Genomic DNA, 21,711 nt, shown 5'->3' with positions numbered 1-21,711 from the left:
CGATGACCCGAACGGGCTCGACAACCCGAACGGGTCAGACAACCCGAACGGGCCCGAAAACACAAACAGGCTCGACGACGCGAACGGGCCGGACGACCCGAATGGGCCCAACGACCCAGACGACCCGGACGGACAGGTCCAAATAGTCGGGCCCAATCGGGTAGTCGGGCACGTTCGAATCGTGGGGCCCGTTTGGGTCGTCAGGTACGTCAAGGTCATCAGGCCCGTCTGAGTCGTCGGGCCCATCCGGGTCGTAGGGCCCGTCCGAGACGTCGAGCCCGTCTAGGTCGTAGGGCCCGTCCGGGTCGTAGGGCTCGTTCGTGTCATCGTGCCATCCGGGTCGTAAGGCCCGTGTAGGTCGTCAGGCTCATCCGGGTCGTCAGGCCCATCAGGGTCGTCCAAGTTGTCATGTCCGTCCGGATCGTCCAGCCAATTCGGGTCGTCCGGCCCGTTCGTGTCGTCGTGCCCATCTGGGCCGTAAGGCCCGTGTAGGTCGTCAGACCCATCCGGGTCGTCGGGCCCGTACGGGTCTTCGGGCCCGTTCGAGTTGTCAGGCCTGTTCAGGTTTTTGGGCCTGCCTGACTCGTTCAGGTCTTTGGGCTGCCTGACCTATTTTCGTCATTGGTTCTGCCTGGTCCGTTCGGGTTTTCAGGTCCGCATGACTCATCAGGTCATTAGGCCTGATCGACTCGTTCGGTTTTTCGGGCCCGCCTATCTCGTTCATATCTTTAGGCCCGCCCAACCTCTTATGGTTGTCGGGCCTGTTCGATCCGTATAGGTCGTCGAGCAAGGCCCATCCAAGTCTGAATTTAGCATAGTTCATCTCAACCTTTAGTCTAACCCAACTAAAAATTTAAATTGAAAATTTGGATTGGATTTTTTGGATTATCCATATTTAAAAATCTTGATTTATAAAATGGATATCCAATCCATAAGATATATAAAATGTAAATTAGATTGGAATCCATATCCATTAAATGGATTTTAAATGGATTAGATTTTTAATAAAATGGATTATAAATGGAGTGGATTGGAGCAAAAGTGGATTGGATCAAGAAAATTAATTTTTTTGCCCACCCCTAATATAAATTGAGAGACTTATTTGTTTTTATATTACATTATAGATGCTAGTTAGGATAATGACTAGTTCAAATAAATGGTAGTTTGAATGAAAAATAATTTGAAGCTCCTGCATTTAATAAACTAAATAAAAAAAATACGATATACTAAATTCCGGTTGACAATACAAGAAATTTCTCAGTTAATTTTAGTTAGCAACTACTACAATATAAATATTTCTTTAATTTAAGTAATTTTTACAACCTACTACACGACTTATGTAATATTAATTCATGTTATACTTTTTTCTAATCAAATTCCATAATATTTCTTCATCTTCAAGTTCATCACAAAAAACTTCATCTCCTCTAATTTAGTGACTTCATTTTTTTTTTGCCTTCACCAACTTGTCCATCTTTACATTTTTTTCCCCCTTATGTTGTTGTTGCAATATAATAACTTCTGAATCTTTTATAAAATCTTTTAACTTTTTCTTTATTTTTTTGGTAACTTTTTTCTCTATTATTCTCTTTAATAATGTTGGTGAATCATATTCAAAACTTGTTAGCTGATGTCTTATCCATAGATATTGTAATTGCATTCATGATGTATATCATAATTTGCTTTTCCAAATTATGATTATTGTAATAATTTTTAAGTCTTTTTTAAAATGTTTTCTTTTTTGAAATTATTCTACTCTTACGATTTCATCAAAAGATTCATGAACTCATATTTCAAGTAATTTCAATTTTAAGTTCATTGAGATAATATTGTTATAATAAATTATCGTATTTGAAATATTTTCAATCGATATTTAAGAAAAATTAGAGTTCATCTTAGGAATTATTTTTTCATTCCCTTGAGGTATGAGAGTTTGCATTTAGAACTTCGTTTTCATTCTCACCAACAATGTCAATGTTCCGACTTTAAGTTGGTTGATGTATATCACAAAAGTATTGTCTATTTTAGAGCTTAGAACTCCAAGATGAATTTATTCTTAAAAAATACTTTAAAAGATTGAAGAAGAAAAAAAATTAAATTATTCTTGACCTTAACTTTTAAGTAATGTAAAACTATTAAATATATTAAAAAAAAATATTCTCCCAGTCCATATTTAAGGAAAGTGAAAATTTATTAGTTAGTCTTTATAACCATTATTTTCCTTCTCTTCTTATTAAACACTAAAGAAGTAAAAATTCATATTTGAAATCACTTTTCCATTCTACTGAAAAATGAAAATTCATTATTATAACCTCAATTTTATTCCTAAAAATAACACAAATATTTCAACAAGTTTGTTGAGGTAATATTGATAAAATCAATTATTACATCTAAAATATTATTCACTTTGAAATTTTCATAATTTTTTCTTTAAAAAGAGTTTTATACCTAAAGATGTAATACTAACAGTTATATACGGAATTATATATATATATATATATATATATATATATATATATATATATATATATCATTATTGTCACATAATTTTATTTGTTATTTTCCGTTATTATCTTCCACTATCGTCGTCTTTCTAAGGTAAGTTTATTCTTCTTTACTCTTTAATGTTAAGTTAACTACAAGGTGCAAATTTTCCTTTTGAGAGTTAACAAGTTGAGAATTGAAATTCAATTAATGCTCCCTCTTATGATAGGGACATAATTTGGTATCTGTTTCAATACTTATTCAACTTTCATTTCCTTTTGTCATAATCGTTCACATAAATTGTCTGCATCATCCTATCATGTGAAATTCAACAAAATAAAAGCTAGACCTAGGATTCAAGACTGTATTTTATTAATTAAATTAATAATCAATAATAGTATACCGGATATTTGCCTTCCTTTTTATTAAATTTTGCAGGTAAGTCTCAGCTCTCTATCTATCTCCTTTAAACAAATATTTATATTCATTAAAAAAATAACTTTTTATTTATTTTTTTACCGGGTTTTAAAAGGCTTATGTTATAAAAAAATATTAAATTTTAAGAAATAGAAAAGACAGTATTACTTTATTATTGCATAATTTATATGAACATAAACTTAATATTTGTAGAAACTATAAAAATAATAGTATCACTGATTGTTTGCTGAATCTTTATTCCGTTTATGAATATAAAAAAATCCACTCCATTTCTAAGCTTCAGTGGGGGCAAACAAAATTCTGATACGAGCGGCATTAAATTACTCTTTCTCCCTCTAATTTTCTGATACGAAATGATATCTTTCCATTCATATTTTATTTTTCCCAATTCAGCGTTGGCAAGTTAAAGAAAACAGAGTGTTTCAAGACTAAAGGGAATTCTTCAAGGGTTTAATCCGGAACAATGAAGATATTGGTGACCGGTGCATCCGGTTTCCTCGGTGGCAGACTCTGCGACGCGCTGCTCCGGCAAGGTTACTCCGTGAGGGTTCTGGTTAGGTCCACCAGCGATATCTCTTCTCTTTCTCCGCATATCGAAATCTTCCACGGCGACATCACCGACTACGCCTCTATCCTCGCCGCTTGCTCCTCCTGCACCATTGTCTTCCACCTCGCTGCCCTCGTCGAACCCTGGCTTCCCGATCCCTCCAAATTCTTCTCCGTAAGCTCCCCCAACTCTCGCTCGTCTATCACCGAACCGCAATTCTCAATCGCTTTGCTCATTTTCATTAGGTCAACGTTGGAGGATTGAAAAACGTGTTGGCGGCAGTGACGGAGACTCGCACGGTGGAGAAACTCCTGTATACGTCGTCGTTTTTCGCCCTCGGACCAACTGACGGAGGCGTTGCGGACGAGAATCAAGTGCAATTCAGAATCTTCTAGATGCTGTGTTTTGTGCATTTATTTATTTATAGCTTTTTGATACTCTGAAGTTCGATTCTGATTCCGATTGCAATTGTAGGTCCATCACGAGAAGTACTTCTGCACTGAATATGAGAAATCAAAGGCCGCTGCGGATAAAATTGCGCTGCAAGCTGCGTCGGAGGGGGTGCCAATAGTGCTACTGTATCCTGGAGTAATCTATGGGCCTGGCAAGGTCACTGCAGGAAACATTGTTGCACGAATGGTATTTGATTAAATTACTACGTTTTGTTGAATCCTGGCTTGCTAAATATGTTTGAACTATGGTTATATACATTTAAATGAAATTCATAATGATTCATTTGATGATAGCTAGTAGAACGCTTCAATGGCCGATTGCCTGGTTACATAGGGTATGGGAGCGATAAATTTTCTTTCAGTCATGTTGAGGATGTGGTGGAGGGGCAGATTTCAGCAATGAAGAAAGGAGAAGTTGGAAGTAGGTATCTACTAACGGGGGAAAATGCTTCGTTCAAGCAAGTTTTTGATATGGCCGCTGTGATTACTGATACTAAAAAACCAGTGTTTAGCATCCCTTTGTGGGTGATTGAAGTTTATGGGTGGCTCTCAGTTTTATTCTCTAGAATCACCGGAAAGCTACCTTTCATCAGTCCGCCGGTCAGTTCTCTCTTCTCTTTCCATACATTAATTCTCAAGGTTTAATGCTTTTTGTTTTCTTTGTCATAATATATTCAATCTAATTTTACTTGGTTTGGTCCGGGTTGTTTGAACTGGAACAAAAAAAAAACTCCAAATCTGAACCTAACCAAAATGAAAATATTTTCTTAAATTGATAATTCCAAATAACTTGTTCTTATTGTTGTGCAAATCTTTGGGCAGACCGTCCATGTTCTAAGACACCAGTGGGAGTATTGTTGCGACAAAGGTAAAAGTGAGCTAGATTATAGGCCAAGAAGCTTGAAAGAAGGGCTTGCGGAGGTACTACTCTGGTTGAAGAACTCGAAGTACATTAAATATTAGCTACTATTCCTGCACTTTTTTTATGCTACTACTCTTTGGGGTTGCATCTTGCCTATATCAGTCTAAAAGACAAAAGAAAAAAATTAATAAAGCGACGATGCAATGTTACAATCCTTTTTAGTTCTGATGGTGGAGGCTACCCTGAGTTTGCATCACCCCATATTGCAACAATGACTTAGTAAATTAACTTCATTGCTTTTTAGGATTTTTATGTGTGAGTAAAAATTAATGGAAATAAATAAAATATAAACACAATTAGTTAATCTAATAGTATTTTTTCGGTTTCATGTCTCTTGAAATAAGTTTGTTAGGATGAATAAATTTTGCTTGAAAATTTAAAGTTTCATGATAATTTTGTCTTTAAAGTAGGCACTAAGGTATTCGAAAAGAAAGATATATTAACGAGTTAAATATATTTTCAATATTCAAACTATCGTAAAAGTTTTTAATTTATTTAGTCTTTGTATTTTATAAATATTAATATAAAATATCTTACTTTTAATATGATAAACAAAACTTTATAATCGTCTGAAATATAATCTTGACATTTTGTTAAAAATAGTGTTTTATATTGACTTTTGTAAAATGCAAATACTAAATAATTTATAATCTAACTTAGAAACTAAACATAATTTATTTGTAATAATTTAGAATAAAATTCATATTTAATCCATTATTAAAAGACATTTTTTTATACAATACAAAACTTAATCATATTTATAATTTTTATATAATAGGATACTTCGTTTTTTATACAAAGGCTTAAATATACATTTGGTCCCTATTTTTGTTGATTTTATTCAATTTGGTCCCTATTTTCGTTTTATGTTCAATTAGGTCCTCATTTTCGTCAAATTGTGGTCAATTTGGTCCTTTTCACTAACGGTGTTTAAATAGTTAACGTTTTTGAACAGTACATGCCACGTGTCAGCTCCTGGTTTTTTTGATTTTTTTTTTGATTTTTTTTTAATTTTTTTTAATTTTTTTTTAATTTTTTTTAATTTCAAAAAAATGGTCCACGTGTCAAGTCATAATTGTGCCACGTGTCAGTTTGTGGTAATATTATTTTTTTTGTTCAATTTAGTCCCTATATTCGTTATTTTTGTTCAATTTAGTCTGACACTAAATTTAATATCTTTTATACAAATTATATTAATATCTTTTCTAAAATTGATCTTTAAATTTATTATTTTTTAAATTCAATTATAAATTATTAAATTTAATTATAAATTGAATAAATTCTTATATTTAATTTCTAAATAGAATATAATTATTTAAAATATTATGAAAATATAATTATTAATTTTTTTTCTAATATTTATATTCTAAAATATTTTTAAAATTGATATATAAAAATATTTTAAATATTCAAAATATTTTAGAAAAATAAACTAATATTTGTAAAATTAACATTTACATATAAAATATTTTAGATTTTAATATCTAAAATGCAATAAAAATATTAAATACTTTAAATTTAAATGTAAATTTTACAAATGTTAATATATATTTTTAAAATTTTAATAATTATATTGTAATAATATTTAAATAATTATATTCTATTTAACAATTGAATCTAAAAATTATATTCAATTAATAATTAAATATTATAATTTATAATTAAATTTAAAAATAAGTAATAATAATGTCAATTTTAAAAATTAAATGGTTCTATTTTCACAAAATTTGGGACTAAATTAAACAAAAATAACGAATATAGGGACTGAATTGAACAAAAATAACAAATATAGGGACTAAATTGAACAAAAAAAATAATACTATCAGAAATTGACACGTGGCACAATTGTGACTTGACACGTGGACACTTTTTTTGAAATTAAAAAAATTTTAAAAAAATTAAAAAAAAAATTTAAAAATTTTAAAAAATTAAAAAAATTAAAAAGAATTAAAAAAAGAATCAAAAAAACCAGGAGCTGACACGTGGCATGTACTGTTCAAAAACGTTAACTATTTAAACACCGTTAGTGAAAAGGACCAAATTGACCACAATTTGACGAAAATGAGGACCTAATTGAACATAAAACGAAAATAGGGACCAAATTGAATAAAATCAACAAAAATAGGGACCAAATGTATATTTAAGCCTTATACAAAACTTAATAATATTTATAATTTTTATATAATAGGATACTTCGTTTTTTATATGTCTTTTTTATGGATTAAATATATTTTTATTCTTTAATTTTATGTAAAAATTAAAATTAGTTTTTTTTTTGAATTTTAACTTAATTTAATCGACAAATTTAAAAGATGTGTGAATTTATTCTTTTAAAATAAATTTTTAATTTTTTTATTTTATTTAACGTTTTTCTTGATTAATATTTGATTAATATAAAAACGAAAATGTCTTAATCAATTTAATAAACTTTAATGAATTAAAATTTTAAAAAACAACTGATTTCAATTTTCATAATACCAAAGTTATATTTAATGCATAACAATAATAAAAGAATTTTAAAAGTCGTAAATTATGAGAACAAATATGATATACGGATAATATTTTGTAAAACTATAAAAGAAGTTAAATTAAATTAATTTGTTTTATCGATTTGTTGTATTAATCAGATAAACTAAAACTTTTTAAAATCAATTGTAAAATATATATTGTTCTGGCATAAACTCGAAGTAGGAGCCTATATTAGACACATTCACTCTTTTCTCTAGTTAATTGTGTCTGTCTTTCCGTAAGGTGTTTCGTGTTCCTAAATATCCTTTGCTGGTTCTTATCCACACTGGCTTGTGGGAATACTTGGGCTATCCTCAGGGGAACCATCCGCAAATTCCGACTAATACATAGGGAATGCAGATAAAGGGCAACATGGCAGTTACTCATTTACATTTCATAACTGTCATCTTACCCTCTCATACTGATGTTGAACAAGTGATTTTTCTTTAGTCAAGATCACTAGTCCTGAAGTTTAAGCTCTGATTTGAGGATGATTGTGCCCAGCTCAAGGCGTATAGTAAGCCACTCCCTAGACACATTTCTCTCAATTTTGACAATCCCAAAATCACTTAAAAGAATTTCACATCAATTATAAAAAAAAAATTGTAAAAAATTATCAAAATTTAACTTTCTGAGGCATGACTAAAAAACTTTAAATTCAAATTTTCTCAATTTTTATTGTCACAAATAAATTATTTTACTATTTACAGGCTAGAGATTTTTTATTTCTGATTACTGAAAAAATATACTAATCATCATTTCCAGATTCCTCACATCAGAGATATATTTATGTATCTCTAAATAAGATTGTGAAGAGTTAATTTGTAAGAATTTTTTAAAAATTAATTTTATTTTGAAAATAAAATTCTGCCAATGACATGCACTGCACTGAACATAGGGAGATGGGAATACAACGGTCGATTTACACAGTGATATTTATAACACAGTGCAATTACATTGTCACAGGCAATATATACAGATAAATTCAAAGTAACCGAAACATAATCTCCTGAGTTGTCTTCTCCAAATACAAAAATGGTGGCAGCATGCGCATACGAGGAGAGTCGTCGTAAGAGAGTAGAGGAGAACAGAAAGAGAATGGAAGCTCTCAATCTCCCTCTCCTCTCTCGAGCTCTTCACAAATCCCCTCCTCCCAAATCTTCTCCGGTAAACCCTAAACTCTATATGGTCCTTTTTTGTTCACTTTTAGTTTATTCACATCATTCATCTTATTGCATTTCATCACCTTTGATTGTTTGAAGTTAAAATCATCCAAGAAAAGCAACACCACCCAAAAAGTGTTGGTTGCAGTGAGAAGATCCGGTCGCCTGGCGAACTTGCCTTCCCCTGTTTACAAAGAAGTCAGTTTTTGTCTTTTCTTTATTCCGTTAATCACTTTCTGTGTTTTCATCTTCCATTCCTTTCTCACTCGGTGTCATCTTTTGACCAGATTCCTATTGATCGTGTCTCTATACCTCGAAGGTTAGACTCTCCTTCTCGTCTTAACCTTCGTTTTACTTTGTTTACAACTGATATGACATTATTTTTGTTTTCATTTGTTTTTGTAGAAATACTAGCAATAGGCACAGAGACCTTAGTAATAGAGTATACGCCTCAGATGAAGCCAGGCTGGAAGCATCAGAACAAGCAGAAAAATTAATGTCGGGTTTAAAATCTGATTTCCCAAGCTTCATAAAATCTATGCTCCAATCTCATGTCAGTGGAGGGTTTTGGCTGGTATGTAAAATAAAACTAATTCTTTATTTCTCATGCTTGTATATACTGATCATGAATCATGGTTGGTTTCTTTTATAATATTAGTTTTCTATTTTGAATTGTGTGCAAATTTGATGGATAAAATAGAATTCTTGTGACATTTATTCAAAGAGAAGAGAAAGAGGGGAAGCGGGAGAGATGACAACAAAAGAATTTATGTTCTACTATAGGTGCTGATGTTTCATTGTGTTAAAAGTTATATAGTTTTTGATCATTCAAAAGGTACAACACAACATTTTTCTATTGCATTTGAATATTTGAACATTTGAAATCTTCCATGTGTAAACTTAAATATATTAAGTTGGATAATGATAAATTTCAGAGAAAATTGCATACGAACCTCATGTTTTCCTGGATGATATTTTTATGTTTTCTAGTTTTTAAAATACACCCACCCCGGAATAGCACAAAGATGGGTTGTGAATCAATAATGAGGTTGTGCTCACTTTTTTTTCATATTAAAAGAGTGAGTTAAATGTAATAAGTATTGATATTTTCAGGGCCTTCCAGTTCAATTTTGCAAGAGCAATCTTCCAAAAGGAGACGATGTGATGACTTTGGTTGATGAAGACGGGAATGAGTATTCAACAATATATTTGCAACGTAAATCAGGACTTAGTGGGGGATGGAAAGCTTTTGCAGTTGCTCATGACCTAGCTGATGGGGACGCTTTAATTTTCCAATTAATCAAGCGCACTACATTCAAGGTGACTCATTATACCCTTGTGTTTGGTTTATTACATTTTTCATAGTTTTGAATGATGTGAGTGTTACTTACTATTGTTATAAACAAAAATGAAATTGTGATATGACAATTGTGCATGATGCATCATACTTTAATTTGGTTTATGTATACGATGAAGTATATTTATAAAGTATATTTATAGTAATAATCTTATGATGACAATAATATAATTTTTTTTCTTTTGACAACATTTAATGCATATTATTTTAATTTGGATTCATATAATAACAATCACATATTTATCATTATTCTAAGATTCTTTTTTATATTTTTCAATATATATATATTATGTCTTATTATTTTCAAGATAAACGTATTAATCTATTAAGTATATCTCGTATCGTGTATCGTGTTCATGCATTATAGATGAAAGCTCTTCAAAACTTTAAATAATTTGTAGTATATATATATATATATATATATATATATATAAATATATATATATATATATATATATATATATATATATATAAATAAGCTAAAAAGACCTTTTTTATATTAAATATTTAGGATTACTTAGGTTAGATAGTAATCTAATGTGGATGCGGAAAGCATAACTAAGTTGGACGTAATAGTTACTAAAACATGATAAAAAAGTTCAAAATTTATGTTATTAAAAAATCCCACATAAATTTTGGATTTTTTTAAACTGAATTGATCAGGATTGGTATTGATCGCCAAAATCCTGATCATTCAGAAGAATATCAATTTACATATACATACTATATAGGTCTACCATTTCAATAAAAGTTTTATAAAAAATGGGATAACAAAATATTACAAGTACAAATTTTTTGTAATGATAAGAATTGTGTCAATGACTGATCTGCCAAAAGGAGTCTAAGTGGTGGCTAACTAATTGACATGAAAGTGTATCTAGTACTTCATCTTGAAAGTTTTCGAACGCATGCTCCCATGTCTATAAAATCTTTAGTTTAAATAAAACTTGAAAATAACTTGTTCATTTTCTCGATGGAGGTTTCAGTTAAAACAAAATTCAAACTGAAGGAGTTTCAGTTAAATAAAATTCAAACCCAATTAATGGTTAAGGGTGTTTTCTACTCCACGATCACCTTGGCATAAACAAACTGTAAAATTTTGTTGGTCTGCGACGTAAAAAGAGTGACCATACAGCATAGGCCAACTTTGTCCTAGTGATATTTCAGTACATCTGTTGTGGTTATTACACCATACACCTTCGCAATTCAGTTTTGTTTTCTGTTGTTACTTGATACCTTTTGAGCTATCGCAATATTTACTGCAATTCTCTTTGAAAATTCACTAACCATGACACATATTGTGGTTGCTATTGTTTTCTTTTCAGGTGTACATTATTAGAGCGAATAGTCCTTCAGAGGATAAACAAGTCGAGTGAATTGCATTTGGGGATTCCAGCCAGTAAACTAATCTAGGTATTATTTTTTTCATAAGCATGACCACTCACAAGTTATATCAAAAGTAAACATAACCTAATAATGAGATGTGAATCAGGGGATACTTAAATAATATTGTTTTTCATATTGTTTCGCCCAGGGTTTTTTGTTTGGACATCAACAATGGTGATTGGAGAATAACACAAATAATACTTGTGGCACTGTAATGATGCATCTTAAGTTGTCCTTTTCTTAATTTATTGTAATGATGATATGTATTGAGTTTCTTAGTTGCTTCCGAGGGTTATGGCTAGGTTAGGCACAATAAATTCCAACTCTCCTATCACATTCTGTCCGGTGGTTGCAATCATAGTCATACTAAATTTTGTATTTGTCGTCTTAGAGATACATGTGGGTCGTTCGTGTGTCTGTGTGTCATGGTGGGTGCTGTTATAGTCAGTTTCATTTTTGTCTTAATTCAACGTTGTTCATGCGAGTCTTAAAGCAGTGAAAGTTTCCGATGTTTATTTAATTTTTCTTTTTGCAGGAGCTTTAATGTAGTAGAAGAAAGGTTTTTGTGTGAAAGACCAACTTGTGTTTGTATGTAACCTCTTTTGAGGAGTGCAAGTTAATGGAACTATTCTGCATCTGAATCTATAATGCATATAAATGAATAGAAAGACCCCACGATGAACGTTTTCTTGAATCTGATGCTAATTGATGAGTAAATAATTGACGAACGTTCTTTTTCTTTTTTATTTAAAAAACATGAAATGTGTGAAATTGTTGACTCTAGCACATAGCTGGATATGCCATGGCCTAGCCGAGTGAAGAGCACAAAGGCAGAAAACAGTCTTGTCGCACATGTGCCATTGTGCAAACATGTCATCGTCATGTGTTTACACTAAATCACAATTATTTCTTATTTTATTTTACCTTTTAAACTTAATAAAAATGTCTGAAATTGAGAATAATGAATTAACATGGCTTTGGCAATTTTACTACCAAGAAGCAACTTCATCTCCCATATAAAAATGTTTTTGATGGAAGAGTTGATTGTAAGAGGAAAAGAAGAGTGCAATGCAATGCATTATTATTGAATTGAATTTTGAGAAGTTTGGAAATAGCGCATGTGGCGGAGATGCTGTGGTGGAATGGAATACGCGTATTTGAATTTTCATGAATATAATATCTTCTGTTTCATCACAACACAACACTTTCTCCCAAAGTTTTGAGTCAGGTGGGGTGTTTACAGCTTGCAGATTCAAAAGTTCATACACTTCTCTTCTTACTTTCTATTTTCTTATCGGCTTGAGATTGAGTTTAACCTAACATATTTCTCAGTAAATTAATTCAACAGCTTTGGAATGAAACAAATATAAGATCCATTTTTATATTGATTCTGTCACTGTTAATTGAAGTGTTGAAGAAAAGATTATGCAGCATAATTAGCGGGAACTTTCTCCCACAACAACTATCTCTCTATCTTTTGTAGCAGTTTCTGAAACCTTCACTCACACAACACAAACAAAGGATCATTTGGGCTTTGATTGATTTAATGATCTGTTCCTTTCGGCGTGGTGTGACGTGGACGCGCCAATTGTTTTTGTCTATAATACTAAAATAACAAGCGCCGATGATTGCGGCTTCTCCGCATCCGATGTTAATGTTTTTCCACTTTTCTTACTTCAACACATTTTTGCATTCTCACTACAACTACGAATATTTTGTTACTTTTATAATTATATTAAAAAAATCATACTTATAATTTTTAACTGTTGGCAGTGCATGAAAATAATTTTAAACCATTATTTATTTTAGGAAAATTTTGAAAATAAGTTCTGAAGTAAAAAGTTAGTCAACATATACTGAACTAGAACAACATCAATTTAGCTAAAAAAAACCTAATGAGGAGAAAATTGTATTACTGGAGTATATATTATTCAAAATTCAAGAGAAGTCGAAAACGAGTTTAGTTATTTTTAACATTATCTTCCATCTCAGATTCATTCAATGAAAAGTCAACAAATTTTTCACTTAACCGCTATAAAACTTTGCTCAAAGTGAGAGTGGATCCGATGAACTTAAGCAGGTAGCTATAAAATTATTTCATAAAGGAAGTCAACACTTAAACGAGGAAAAAAACTTCAAACATCTTATTTATTATTAGGATACTATAAATAAACAATGTGTATTATTTTCTCTTTATTGATTGCATAATTACTTTAGTATTATTTCATATTTAATATTGGTGAGTTAGTATCTGTGTAATAAATATTTTATTTCAAATTATAAGAAAGTATTTAAGCGGTGATTTTTTTACTATTGAGATTTATTAAAATCACTTTAGTATATTCATTTTCTAAACAATGAATATAAATATGTTGATTTGTTCTTTTTATTCTTTCCTTAATACTTGAATTATGAGAAAAGTACAAAGAATCTAACCTTACATATTAAGATAAGATATGAGAGATGATTCTTCAAATTAATTGAAGATCCACTAAAGATCCCGCATATAATTAATATTAAATTAATTTTAATTTCATATTTTAAAATTATTTAGTTAGTTATAATTTTATCTACTTAATTCATTACTGTTCATAACACACATAAGAATACGTGCCTTTCTTATTAAACTAAAAATTGGTAATTAATAAAAGTTCACTAATAATTTTATGTGGATATTATACTCAGAATTATATTTACTTTTTTGAAAACTACAACCACAATATCTTGACACGCTTCGTATATAGTTTTAAATAATTAAATTAGTTTCATAATTTTTAAAATTCTTATTTTAAACGATAAAATTTATCATAATTTACATTTGAAATTTTCTAAAATAAAGTAGTCATCATCTAGAAATTTCCTTCCTTACTCACTCTTAACCAGCCCCAAAAGAAAACATGTAGGGTAGGACCTTGTAATTGTTGGCGAATTTGGATATCCCGATGTTATACACTTTCTCATCTATTATTGCTTTTCCACAAATCTTAATTTACTCTTTATAAATAACTCTCCAAATAAAAAAAAAAACTCAATTATTAAATTTCTTTTTAATAAACTCTTAGTGCAAAATGCATTTACTGTAACGTATTGGATCCAACATCAATCACGTACGTTTCCCATCTCGTGAAAGTATTGGGAGTGATAATTTTGTTGATACGGTTATTTAGTTACAAATTATGATAAAGTAATTATTTTGTATGATAATTAGTTTGAGAAGAAGTTTAATTACTTTTTTTGTTTGTTGGTTTCTGATCTGTTTCTCTTTAAAAAATATTAAGTATTTCTGGTTGTTTTTTTTTTGAAAATCGAGATGAAGTTTAACATTTTAACATTGAAGAAACAATTTAACATTTTTTATAAAAAAGAGTAATAAACCCTTAAAAAAATGATAAAAATAAATTTGAAATGATTTTTATTACACATAATTTTGAAGGTTGAGTGTTTTGGTTTTTGTTATGTTATGGAGTAGATTTGATGAAAAGAAGTGGAGTTTGGGAAGTGAATTGGGGAGGGACGGTAGAGTGAAGAAAACGTTGACATTGAGCATGCCTGGCTGGCTCCAAAGGAAAATGGCTGGCGCGGACGAATGAAACGATGCGTTTTTGCCATGTCACGTCATTCACCGTGTTCTTTGGGGGCATAGAAACATAACGAAAACGGCTTCATTCATTCATCTCTCTCTGTTTCGTTTCATTTCGTTTTGTGCTTTGTTGTCTCTGCGTTGTTGAATGCATCATTCCACCATACAAACAAGAATGCAAGCTTTGCAGAACGCCGGGATCCGCGTTTTTCGACGGGTCCATTCCACGCTGTCTTAACCTCCCCTTTTCTCAGCATTGCCATCTCATAGTAATTTCCGTTACCACAATTGGTTGCCGTGTCTGATTCTCTCCTATTTTACCATTTCGTTGCAACCGTATGGAGGATTAAAGCACTGCGTGTCGGTGTGTCGTGTCGGAGAAATTGAGGTTCATCGGCGCGAACAATGTCTGGTCTGGGTGAACGCCAAACGGTTCCCCTTTCGGTGCTGCTGAAGCGTGAGTTGGCCAACGAGAAAACCGAGAAGCCGGATGTTGTCATCGTGCACGGTCAAGCCAGTGAGAATAAGAAAGGAGAGGATTTCACGCTGTTGAAGACGGAATGCCAGAGGGTGGTGGGAGATGGGGTTTCTACGTATTCTGTTTTTGGGGTATGTTATGTTCTTTTCTCATGCCATCGCTTCCTGCTTTTTTCTGTAAAAGTGGATTCAATGAATGCTGCAATTCGTGTGTGGGTTTTAATGTGATTGTGATGATGCATCAGAAGTCAATGTGTGTGATGTCTCTTATTTTATGTTTGATATACTGACATGACACATTATGATAGATAAAGAGGTGAAAGAGCTGTGTCAGTGAGTACAATGAAAATTCAGCTTGTTGACTGCCAACTTCTTGTTGAGTTGCTTACAATTTGAAGTCAATTACTTCTTACTTTTTGCTTAAATTTGATGTTTGGATCCGTATCTCAGATGTGGTTTTTCCTCCTTAGTAAGAAACTGATAGTCATAGCTTTTACGTTTCAAACTGTGATTTGTTATTTTTCTGTGGATTTTCAAACACACTCATAGATAGTCAAAACTGGAGAGAGTTATAGCAAATTGCCAATGATAATATTTCTCTTTTAACAAGGAAGCCCATATTACTGACTTTATTGTTCACTGACATGGTTTTTCCCCAGAAGCGATTTTCCAAGAGTTTTCCCCCAGAATTGATTTTTCTAGCAAATTGAAATGATTGTTCACCGGCTACTTCTTGATAGCTAGCTTTTGTTTGTGTATGTGAATGCAACTAAAAGTTTTTTTTTTCTAATTCAGTTGCATTAGTTGAATGACAAGATTTTGTTGGCGTTTTTTCGATGAATGCTGATGTTAATACAAAATAAGCTTTTTTTTTTTTCTTGGATTTTGCTTTTTGTTCATTTTTTCTTCTTGTATTTGCATTCTCTGATGTCGATGTTTTACAGCTATTTGATGGACATAATGGATCTGCTGCCGCTATTTATGCCAAGGAGAATCTTCTGAACAACGTTTTAAGTGCAATTCCTTCTGATCTTAACAGAGATGACTGGGTTTCAGCGTTACCTAGGGCTTTGGTTGCAGGCTTTGTAAAAACTGATAAAGATTTTCAAAGAAAAGGTATAACTGCTTACTTCCATGTAGTGTTTGTTCTTGCTTCTATTAATTATTAGCCTATGAGGCAAATTCGTGTCTTCCTTCTGAAATCTTCATAGTAATAATATAATCTTGCCTAAGAGTAATGCTGTATCTTCTATGTAACCTCCTTCTACCTTTTAAAGAAATTATTGAGTGAAAAAATAAACTGTGTTGAATGAAAAGTTAAATGTATTCGATACTTTTCCATCTAGTAAGCAGAGGGAATTGATAGGAAAACATTATAGGAGAGTTTAGTATTATTCGTTACGTAAACAACTAGTCAATATTCTCAATTGTCAAAAGCAAAAAAAAAAAAAATTAAAGAATAGAAGGTATAATTCATCCTGAACATGTTGACTATATCATGAAGCCCTGATAATATTTTTCCAACCTTAAAAAATGTGCTTATATTTTCGTCTGCTTTAGCTTTAATTGTCTGATGCATAATGAGAACAGTTTAATATTGTTTAGCCATAAGGGCAGTTGAGTTAGTGCAGCTATTTATATACGAGAAATATTAGTAACACACTCTTTCAAACACACTATCTTCTATTGGTTGAATTTGTTGGAAATCGCTTCTTTTTATATATAGTGCTTGATTGAATTAAAGTTTGCTAAGCTCCCAAGTCTTTCTTGCACAAAACTGTATTTTCGCTCAAAATTGAAGTTTAGTTTCCAAACTAAGCTTCGAACCCCAAATGGAAAATAAGACATTGCGATAGTTGTTGGGGAACATTTTCTAATGAAAATTAATAGCTGAGCTGTGACTGATAGGTTTTATAGTTAAGAGTTACCAAGGCTTTTGTTGTATTTTCATAACTTTTATGTTGATTTAATATACACTGTTATCTTTGCTTGTACAGCACAAACATCAGGAACAACTGCAACCTTCATGATCATAGATGGATGTGTTGTGACAGTCGCATCAGTTGGTGATTCCCGTTGCATACTTGAACCTCATGAGGGTGGGATGTATTACTTGTCAGCAGACCATAGACTAGATAGCAACGAAGAGGAGTGAGTTGTTACTGGAATGGTTTGTTTGAATAACTGTTGGACTTGCTCCATTACATTGCAGCACAGCCTCACCCTTTTTTTTTCTTTTAATCAGGAGGATCCGCATCACTTCTAGTGGAGGTGAGGTTGGTCGTCTAAATACTGGGGGAGGCACAGAGGTATTTTTCCTTTTTAATTGGGATTCCTTTTTTTTATCTTTCATGGAACTGATTGCCTAAAAGCTCCAATACCTCTCACCACCACCCACTTCTAGAAAAAATTATCGCCAATGCTAAAATTGAAGCCAGAGGCTGGTTGTCCAGTGGGTTTGATGCCTCAGGCAACAGCAACATTTATCTTTTTTGTGCACTACGCTTGAACAGTTAAACTAGATAAGCAGATATTAATGAAATAAACTAGGTCAATTATACCATGGAGAGTCGAGTAGCAAGATAATTGATGGTAGTTATAGGATCACGACTTTCGCTTAACAGTACTCAATACATGATATTAAATTTTTTAATATTTTTGGGAAAACTGTTGTTTACTTTATTGGTGATGTACTGGTCATTTGTGATGATTTATAAATGATTTTCTTTTGCAATTTACTAATATTCTCTTTATAAAAAACTTGCTTTTAAGTTGTACTATACCTGACTAGATTAACGAAATTTGTAGGTTGGTCCTTTGAGATGTTGGCCAGGTGGTTTGTGTCTCTCCCGGTCCATTGGTGACAAGGATGTTGGTGAATTTATTGTCCCTGTACCACACGTAAAGCAAGTGAAGGTTGACCATTGCTTTCCAGTGTTTTATATTCATTCGTTGTTTCCCTCAAGCTTCACTTAATTTTACTTTAATGTATTGTATATAATTGTTTTTTGTCTACTTAAGTTTAGTTCTTCATTGTTCTCTATCTGCTTCGTAGGCTGAAATAGTGTTTTCATGGCATGAATGTCTTCCAATTCATAAAGAGCATTTGAATTATCTTTTCTTTTTTTCCTGAAGATAATCTATTGCCTTCTAAAACTGGAAATGATTGTTTCTTGCTGTAATTCCTTCTGTATTTTTTATTCCCTTACAGTGCTTAATTTCTGCATTTTCCTCTGGTGTCTGTTTGTGCAGCTTTCTACTGTTGGAGGCAGAATCATTATCAGCAGTGATGGTGTCTGGGATGCTCTAACAGCAGAAATGGCCCTTGATTGCTGTCGTGGCATGTCAGCTGAGGTTGCGGCACCACATATTGTGAAAGTATGCACATCTTTTACATAAGAAATTAAATGTCTTATAAAAATGATCAGCAATTTCTTCTAAAATATGTCTTACTATAAGAATTGGAGGGAATATTATACTTATTTCTATTTGTACCTACTCCTGCTTCTTTTCTTCCTTCAGGAAGCCGTGCAAGCAAAGGGACTTAGAGATGACACAACCTGCATTGTTATTGATGTATATCCGCAGGAGAAGCCACCTACTTCTTCGGCAACACAAAAGAAACCGGCAAAAGGAAGGTTCAAGTCCATTTTTCGAAAAAAGTCCTCCGAATCATCATCTTACGTTGACAAACAATACCTTGAGCCAGATGTGGTACAGGAACTATACGAGGAAGGATCTGCTATGCTTTCAGAGAGGTCTGGTTTCGTGACATGTTTTGTGAATGTTGGCATCTTGCTCTTTAGTTATCTCTCTCTCTCTTAACATGAGAATCCTTGTCCAAGATGCAGGTTGGAAACAAAATATCCGCTCTGCAACATGTTCAAGTTGTTTGTCTGCGCAGTGTGTCAGGTAGAGATGAAACCTGGGGAGGGTATTTCCATACACGTGGGTGCGTCTAATCCAGGAAGTTTGCGTCCCTGGGATGGACCTTTCCTTTGTTCAAGTTGCCAGGAGAAGAGAGAAGCCATGGAAGGAAAGCGAACATCAGGTATTTGTTTCGTTAACGAACCCCCGCATTTATATCCAGCGAGTAATGCATGTCCATAATAAAATTTTCTAATTCGACATTTTCTTTTCAGATAGACTTAGCAGCGGAAGTGACTAATGAATTATCATGTAATTTGCATATTGAGAAACAAAGATTGTTCCTGTAACGGGAAGCTCTAAGTTCCAAGCAACAGTGACTTCTTTATTAGATTACAAGGGAGACTTCTCTAAATATGGGTTTATTTTGGAAATTTTCATGAAGAACAGTATGGAGCTTTCTGTGTTGTTCCAGTGAGGAGACCAACAAACAATTGCAGCTTGATGGAAGAATTCTGACTTAAAAGAGAGGAGTATGAACCACCGAAGTGTACTGTTAAAAGTGGAAATGTACAACAGGACGTCGAGGTGATTCTTTTATTCCTTTTTTCTCCCCATATCCATTCATCTGTATATAGGTCTTTGGAATCACGAAATCGACCTTTAATGGAAGTGGCCTTTTGTTGTATTGTGCTTCAGAAAGGGTATACAGTTTCTTTTCTTGGGTATACAAGGGAGTTATTTGGAATTCATGTAGACCAGTTCCACTATAGAATAGATGTTTTTCAACAAAAAAAAAAAAAAAAGATTCTCGTTAAGGTTTCTCAACGATTGTTTTCTGGTAGCATTCAATTTTTATTATTTCTTTTACCATGCCTATATTATCTATTTTGTATTAGAAATGTTTACACCTTCCCCTTCCCTTTATTTTTCCGGATTAACGGGTTTATTTCAACCCATTTCATTGTTTTTGAAGGCTGTTTTCTATCTTTATTTTGGAAAAACAGCAACTATCTTCCGTACATTCATGTCTAAGCCTTATGGAACAATTATGCATGACAACTCCGTCGAATATTCAATATTCAAATTCAATATTATTGGTTAAGTTTGTACAACTTCAGATAGTTGATCCATAGTGATAGTAATATTTTTATATAAAAATATTTTTCGTAAACATGTATAAATGATTCTCAAGAATATTATTTTGTAATAAACAACAACTCTTTTACTCTACAAACTTTCTTTTTGCTTTTATAGGTTTTTTTAGTAATAATTAACCGTGAAACTATCAAATTATTTTTATAATAAATAGTTAGAAATAAAATATTCCTATAAAAATTGGATAAGAATTATATATATATATATATATATATATATATATATATATATATATTGATTTTCTTCAATAATTTTATTCCTACTGAAAGTGGCATTTACATGATTTCATTCCCCGCCTTCGAACACTTCTAACTACACAAAATCAAATCGGGTATTGATATATCACCTTTGAAGAAAGTGACTTAATTAGAAATGAAAAGATATTTATACTAATGTTTGTGGAAGATGACAAGTTCTACTGTTCGAGTAAAGGTTTTATTGTTTTAAAAATGACACCAAACCAAGCAAGACAAGAAGAGGAAAAAAAAAAAGAGAGAATTAAGTGATAGATAATGTAAAAAAAAAAGAAAAAAGGTGGAAGAACAGAATATTGGTTTTCTGCGTAGTAGTGTAAAGCGTTGTGCATGTTGAGATTTCCCTATTTTATTAGTTTTTAGGAGATACCAAAGTGTGTCATCATCCAAGTTTAGTGAGCAATTGTTTCAAGAGGTGTGACATACGTGTAAAATTTCCATTTCATTTTATTTTATAGGAGGCACTAACCTAAGTATAGCCACTAAAGTCTTGTCATAACTTACACCAGATATGTGGAAAGAGGCAAGTCGATCGCCACCAAAATCATATCAATATGCTTGATGATGACATGTTTAATGGTGATATGCTTGAGTAAGATTGCATCACGAAACTAAAGGTCTCTAGTTTTTTTTTTCTCTTTTGGTAGTAAATCCAGCCCCTTGAGATCTAAGAGGGGGAAGAATGAATTTGGAATTTGACTGTGTAAGCTCTTACCTAATCTGAAATCATAGCAACAATCTATAGTCTCTCTATGACAAGCCTAGCAAAGATTCACGCAAAAAAAGAATGGGAAATATAGCATCAGAATCCAAGCGAGAGGCCAAAAGATAACATCAAAATAAAGCAAAACGTTATCATAAGTATTCCGAACTAATAATTCACTTAGCAACGAGTAACGCACAGGAAATCACGTCCAGAACAAGAACGATTGCACGAAATCTAGATCAACGTGCAGTTCAACAATAATTCTTTGTTTCCTAATTCTTTGAATCTGCTTCTCACAACAAATGTAACTTAAATGTGCTTCTCTTACACATGCGCAAACTACGAAAAGAGGAATTTGCGTGTCCATGGGAAGAGAATGAAAAGAAAAAGCGATGTGAATGAGAAGGTAGCG

The 21,711-nt window shown here is 32.2% G+C and overlaps 3 protein-coding genes across 5 annotated transcripts; all 3 read left to right on the top strand.

Annotated features, from left to right (window-relative positions):
* Positions 1–3,183: 3,183 nt before the first annotated feature.
* On the top strand, positions 3,184–4,998 carry LOC114196187 (putative dihydroflavonol 4-reductase). Its single transcript, XM_028086750.1, has 5 exons — positions 3,184–3,643; positions 3,715–3,843; positions 3,944–4,108; positions 4,216–4,521; positions 4,744–4,998. The coding sequence occupies exons 1-5, from the start codon at positions 3,386–3,388 to the stop codon at positions 4,882–4,884; spliced, it is 999 nt and encodes a 332-aa protein (XP_027942551.1). The 5' UTR covers positions 3,184–3,385; the 3' UTR covers positions 4,885–4,998.
* Positions 4,999–8,321: 3,323 nt separating this feature from the next.
* On the top strand, positions 8,322–12,046 carry LOC114164400 (B3 domain-containing protein At5g42700-like). Of its 2 annotated transcripts, none has more exons than XM_028049067.1 (7): positions 8,322–8,518; positions 8,614–8,712; positions 8,802–8,833; positions 8,920–9,088; positions 9,628–9,834; positions 11,197–11,284; positions 11,793–12,046. In XM_028049067.1, exons 1-6 carry the CDS (start codon positions 8,387–8,389, stop codon positions 11,245–11,247), a joined length of 690 nt encoding a protein of 229 aa, XP_027904868.1. In that variant the 5' UTR covers positions 8,322–8,386; the 3' UTR covers positions 11,248–11,284; positions 11,793–12,046. The 2 variants fall into 2 exon arrangements, with proteins under 2 accessions (XP_027904868.1, XP_027904867.1); XM_028049066.1 differs by having other exon boundaries at positions 11,406–11,915.
* Positions 12,047–14,742: 2,696 nt separating this feature from the next.
* On the top strand, positions 14,743–20,009 carry LOC114164254 (probable protein phosphatase 2C 12). 2 transcript variants are annotated; one of them, XM_028048851.1, is made up of 9 exons: positions 14,743–15,446; positions 16,259–16,430; positions 17,312–17,465; positions 17,560–17,623; positions 18,123–18,230; positions 18,567–18,692; positions 18,837–19,072; positions 19,166–19,365; positions 19,461–20,009. In XM_028048851.1, exons 1-9 carry the CDS (start codon positions 15,243–15,245, stop codon positions 19,529–19,531), a joined length of 1,335 nt encoding a protein of 444 aa, XP_027904652.1. In that variant the 5' UTR covers positions 14,743–15,242; the 3' UTR covers positions 19,532–20,009. The 2 variants fall into 2 exon arrangements, with proteins under 2 accessions (XP_027904652.1, XP_027904653.1); XM_028048852.1 differs by having other exon boundaries at positions 14,746–15,446; positions 19,457–20,009.
* The last annotated feature ends 1,702 nt before the right edge of the window (positions 20,010–21,711 follow it).

Source organism: Vigna unguiculata, chromosome 9, assembly GCF_004118075.2.
Source record: "Vigna unguiculata cultivar IT97K-499-35 chromosome 9, ASM411807v1, whole genome shotgun sequence".
Classification (NCBI taxonomy): domain Eukaryota; kingdom Viridiplantae; phylum Streptophyta; class Magnoliopsida; order Fabales; family Fabaceae; genus Vigna; species Vigna unguiculata.
The sequence above is the reverse complement of the archived record's forward strand: the minus strand, read 5'-3'. Positions and strand labels throughout refer to the sequence as shown.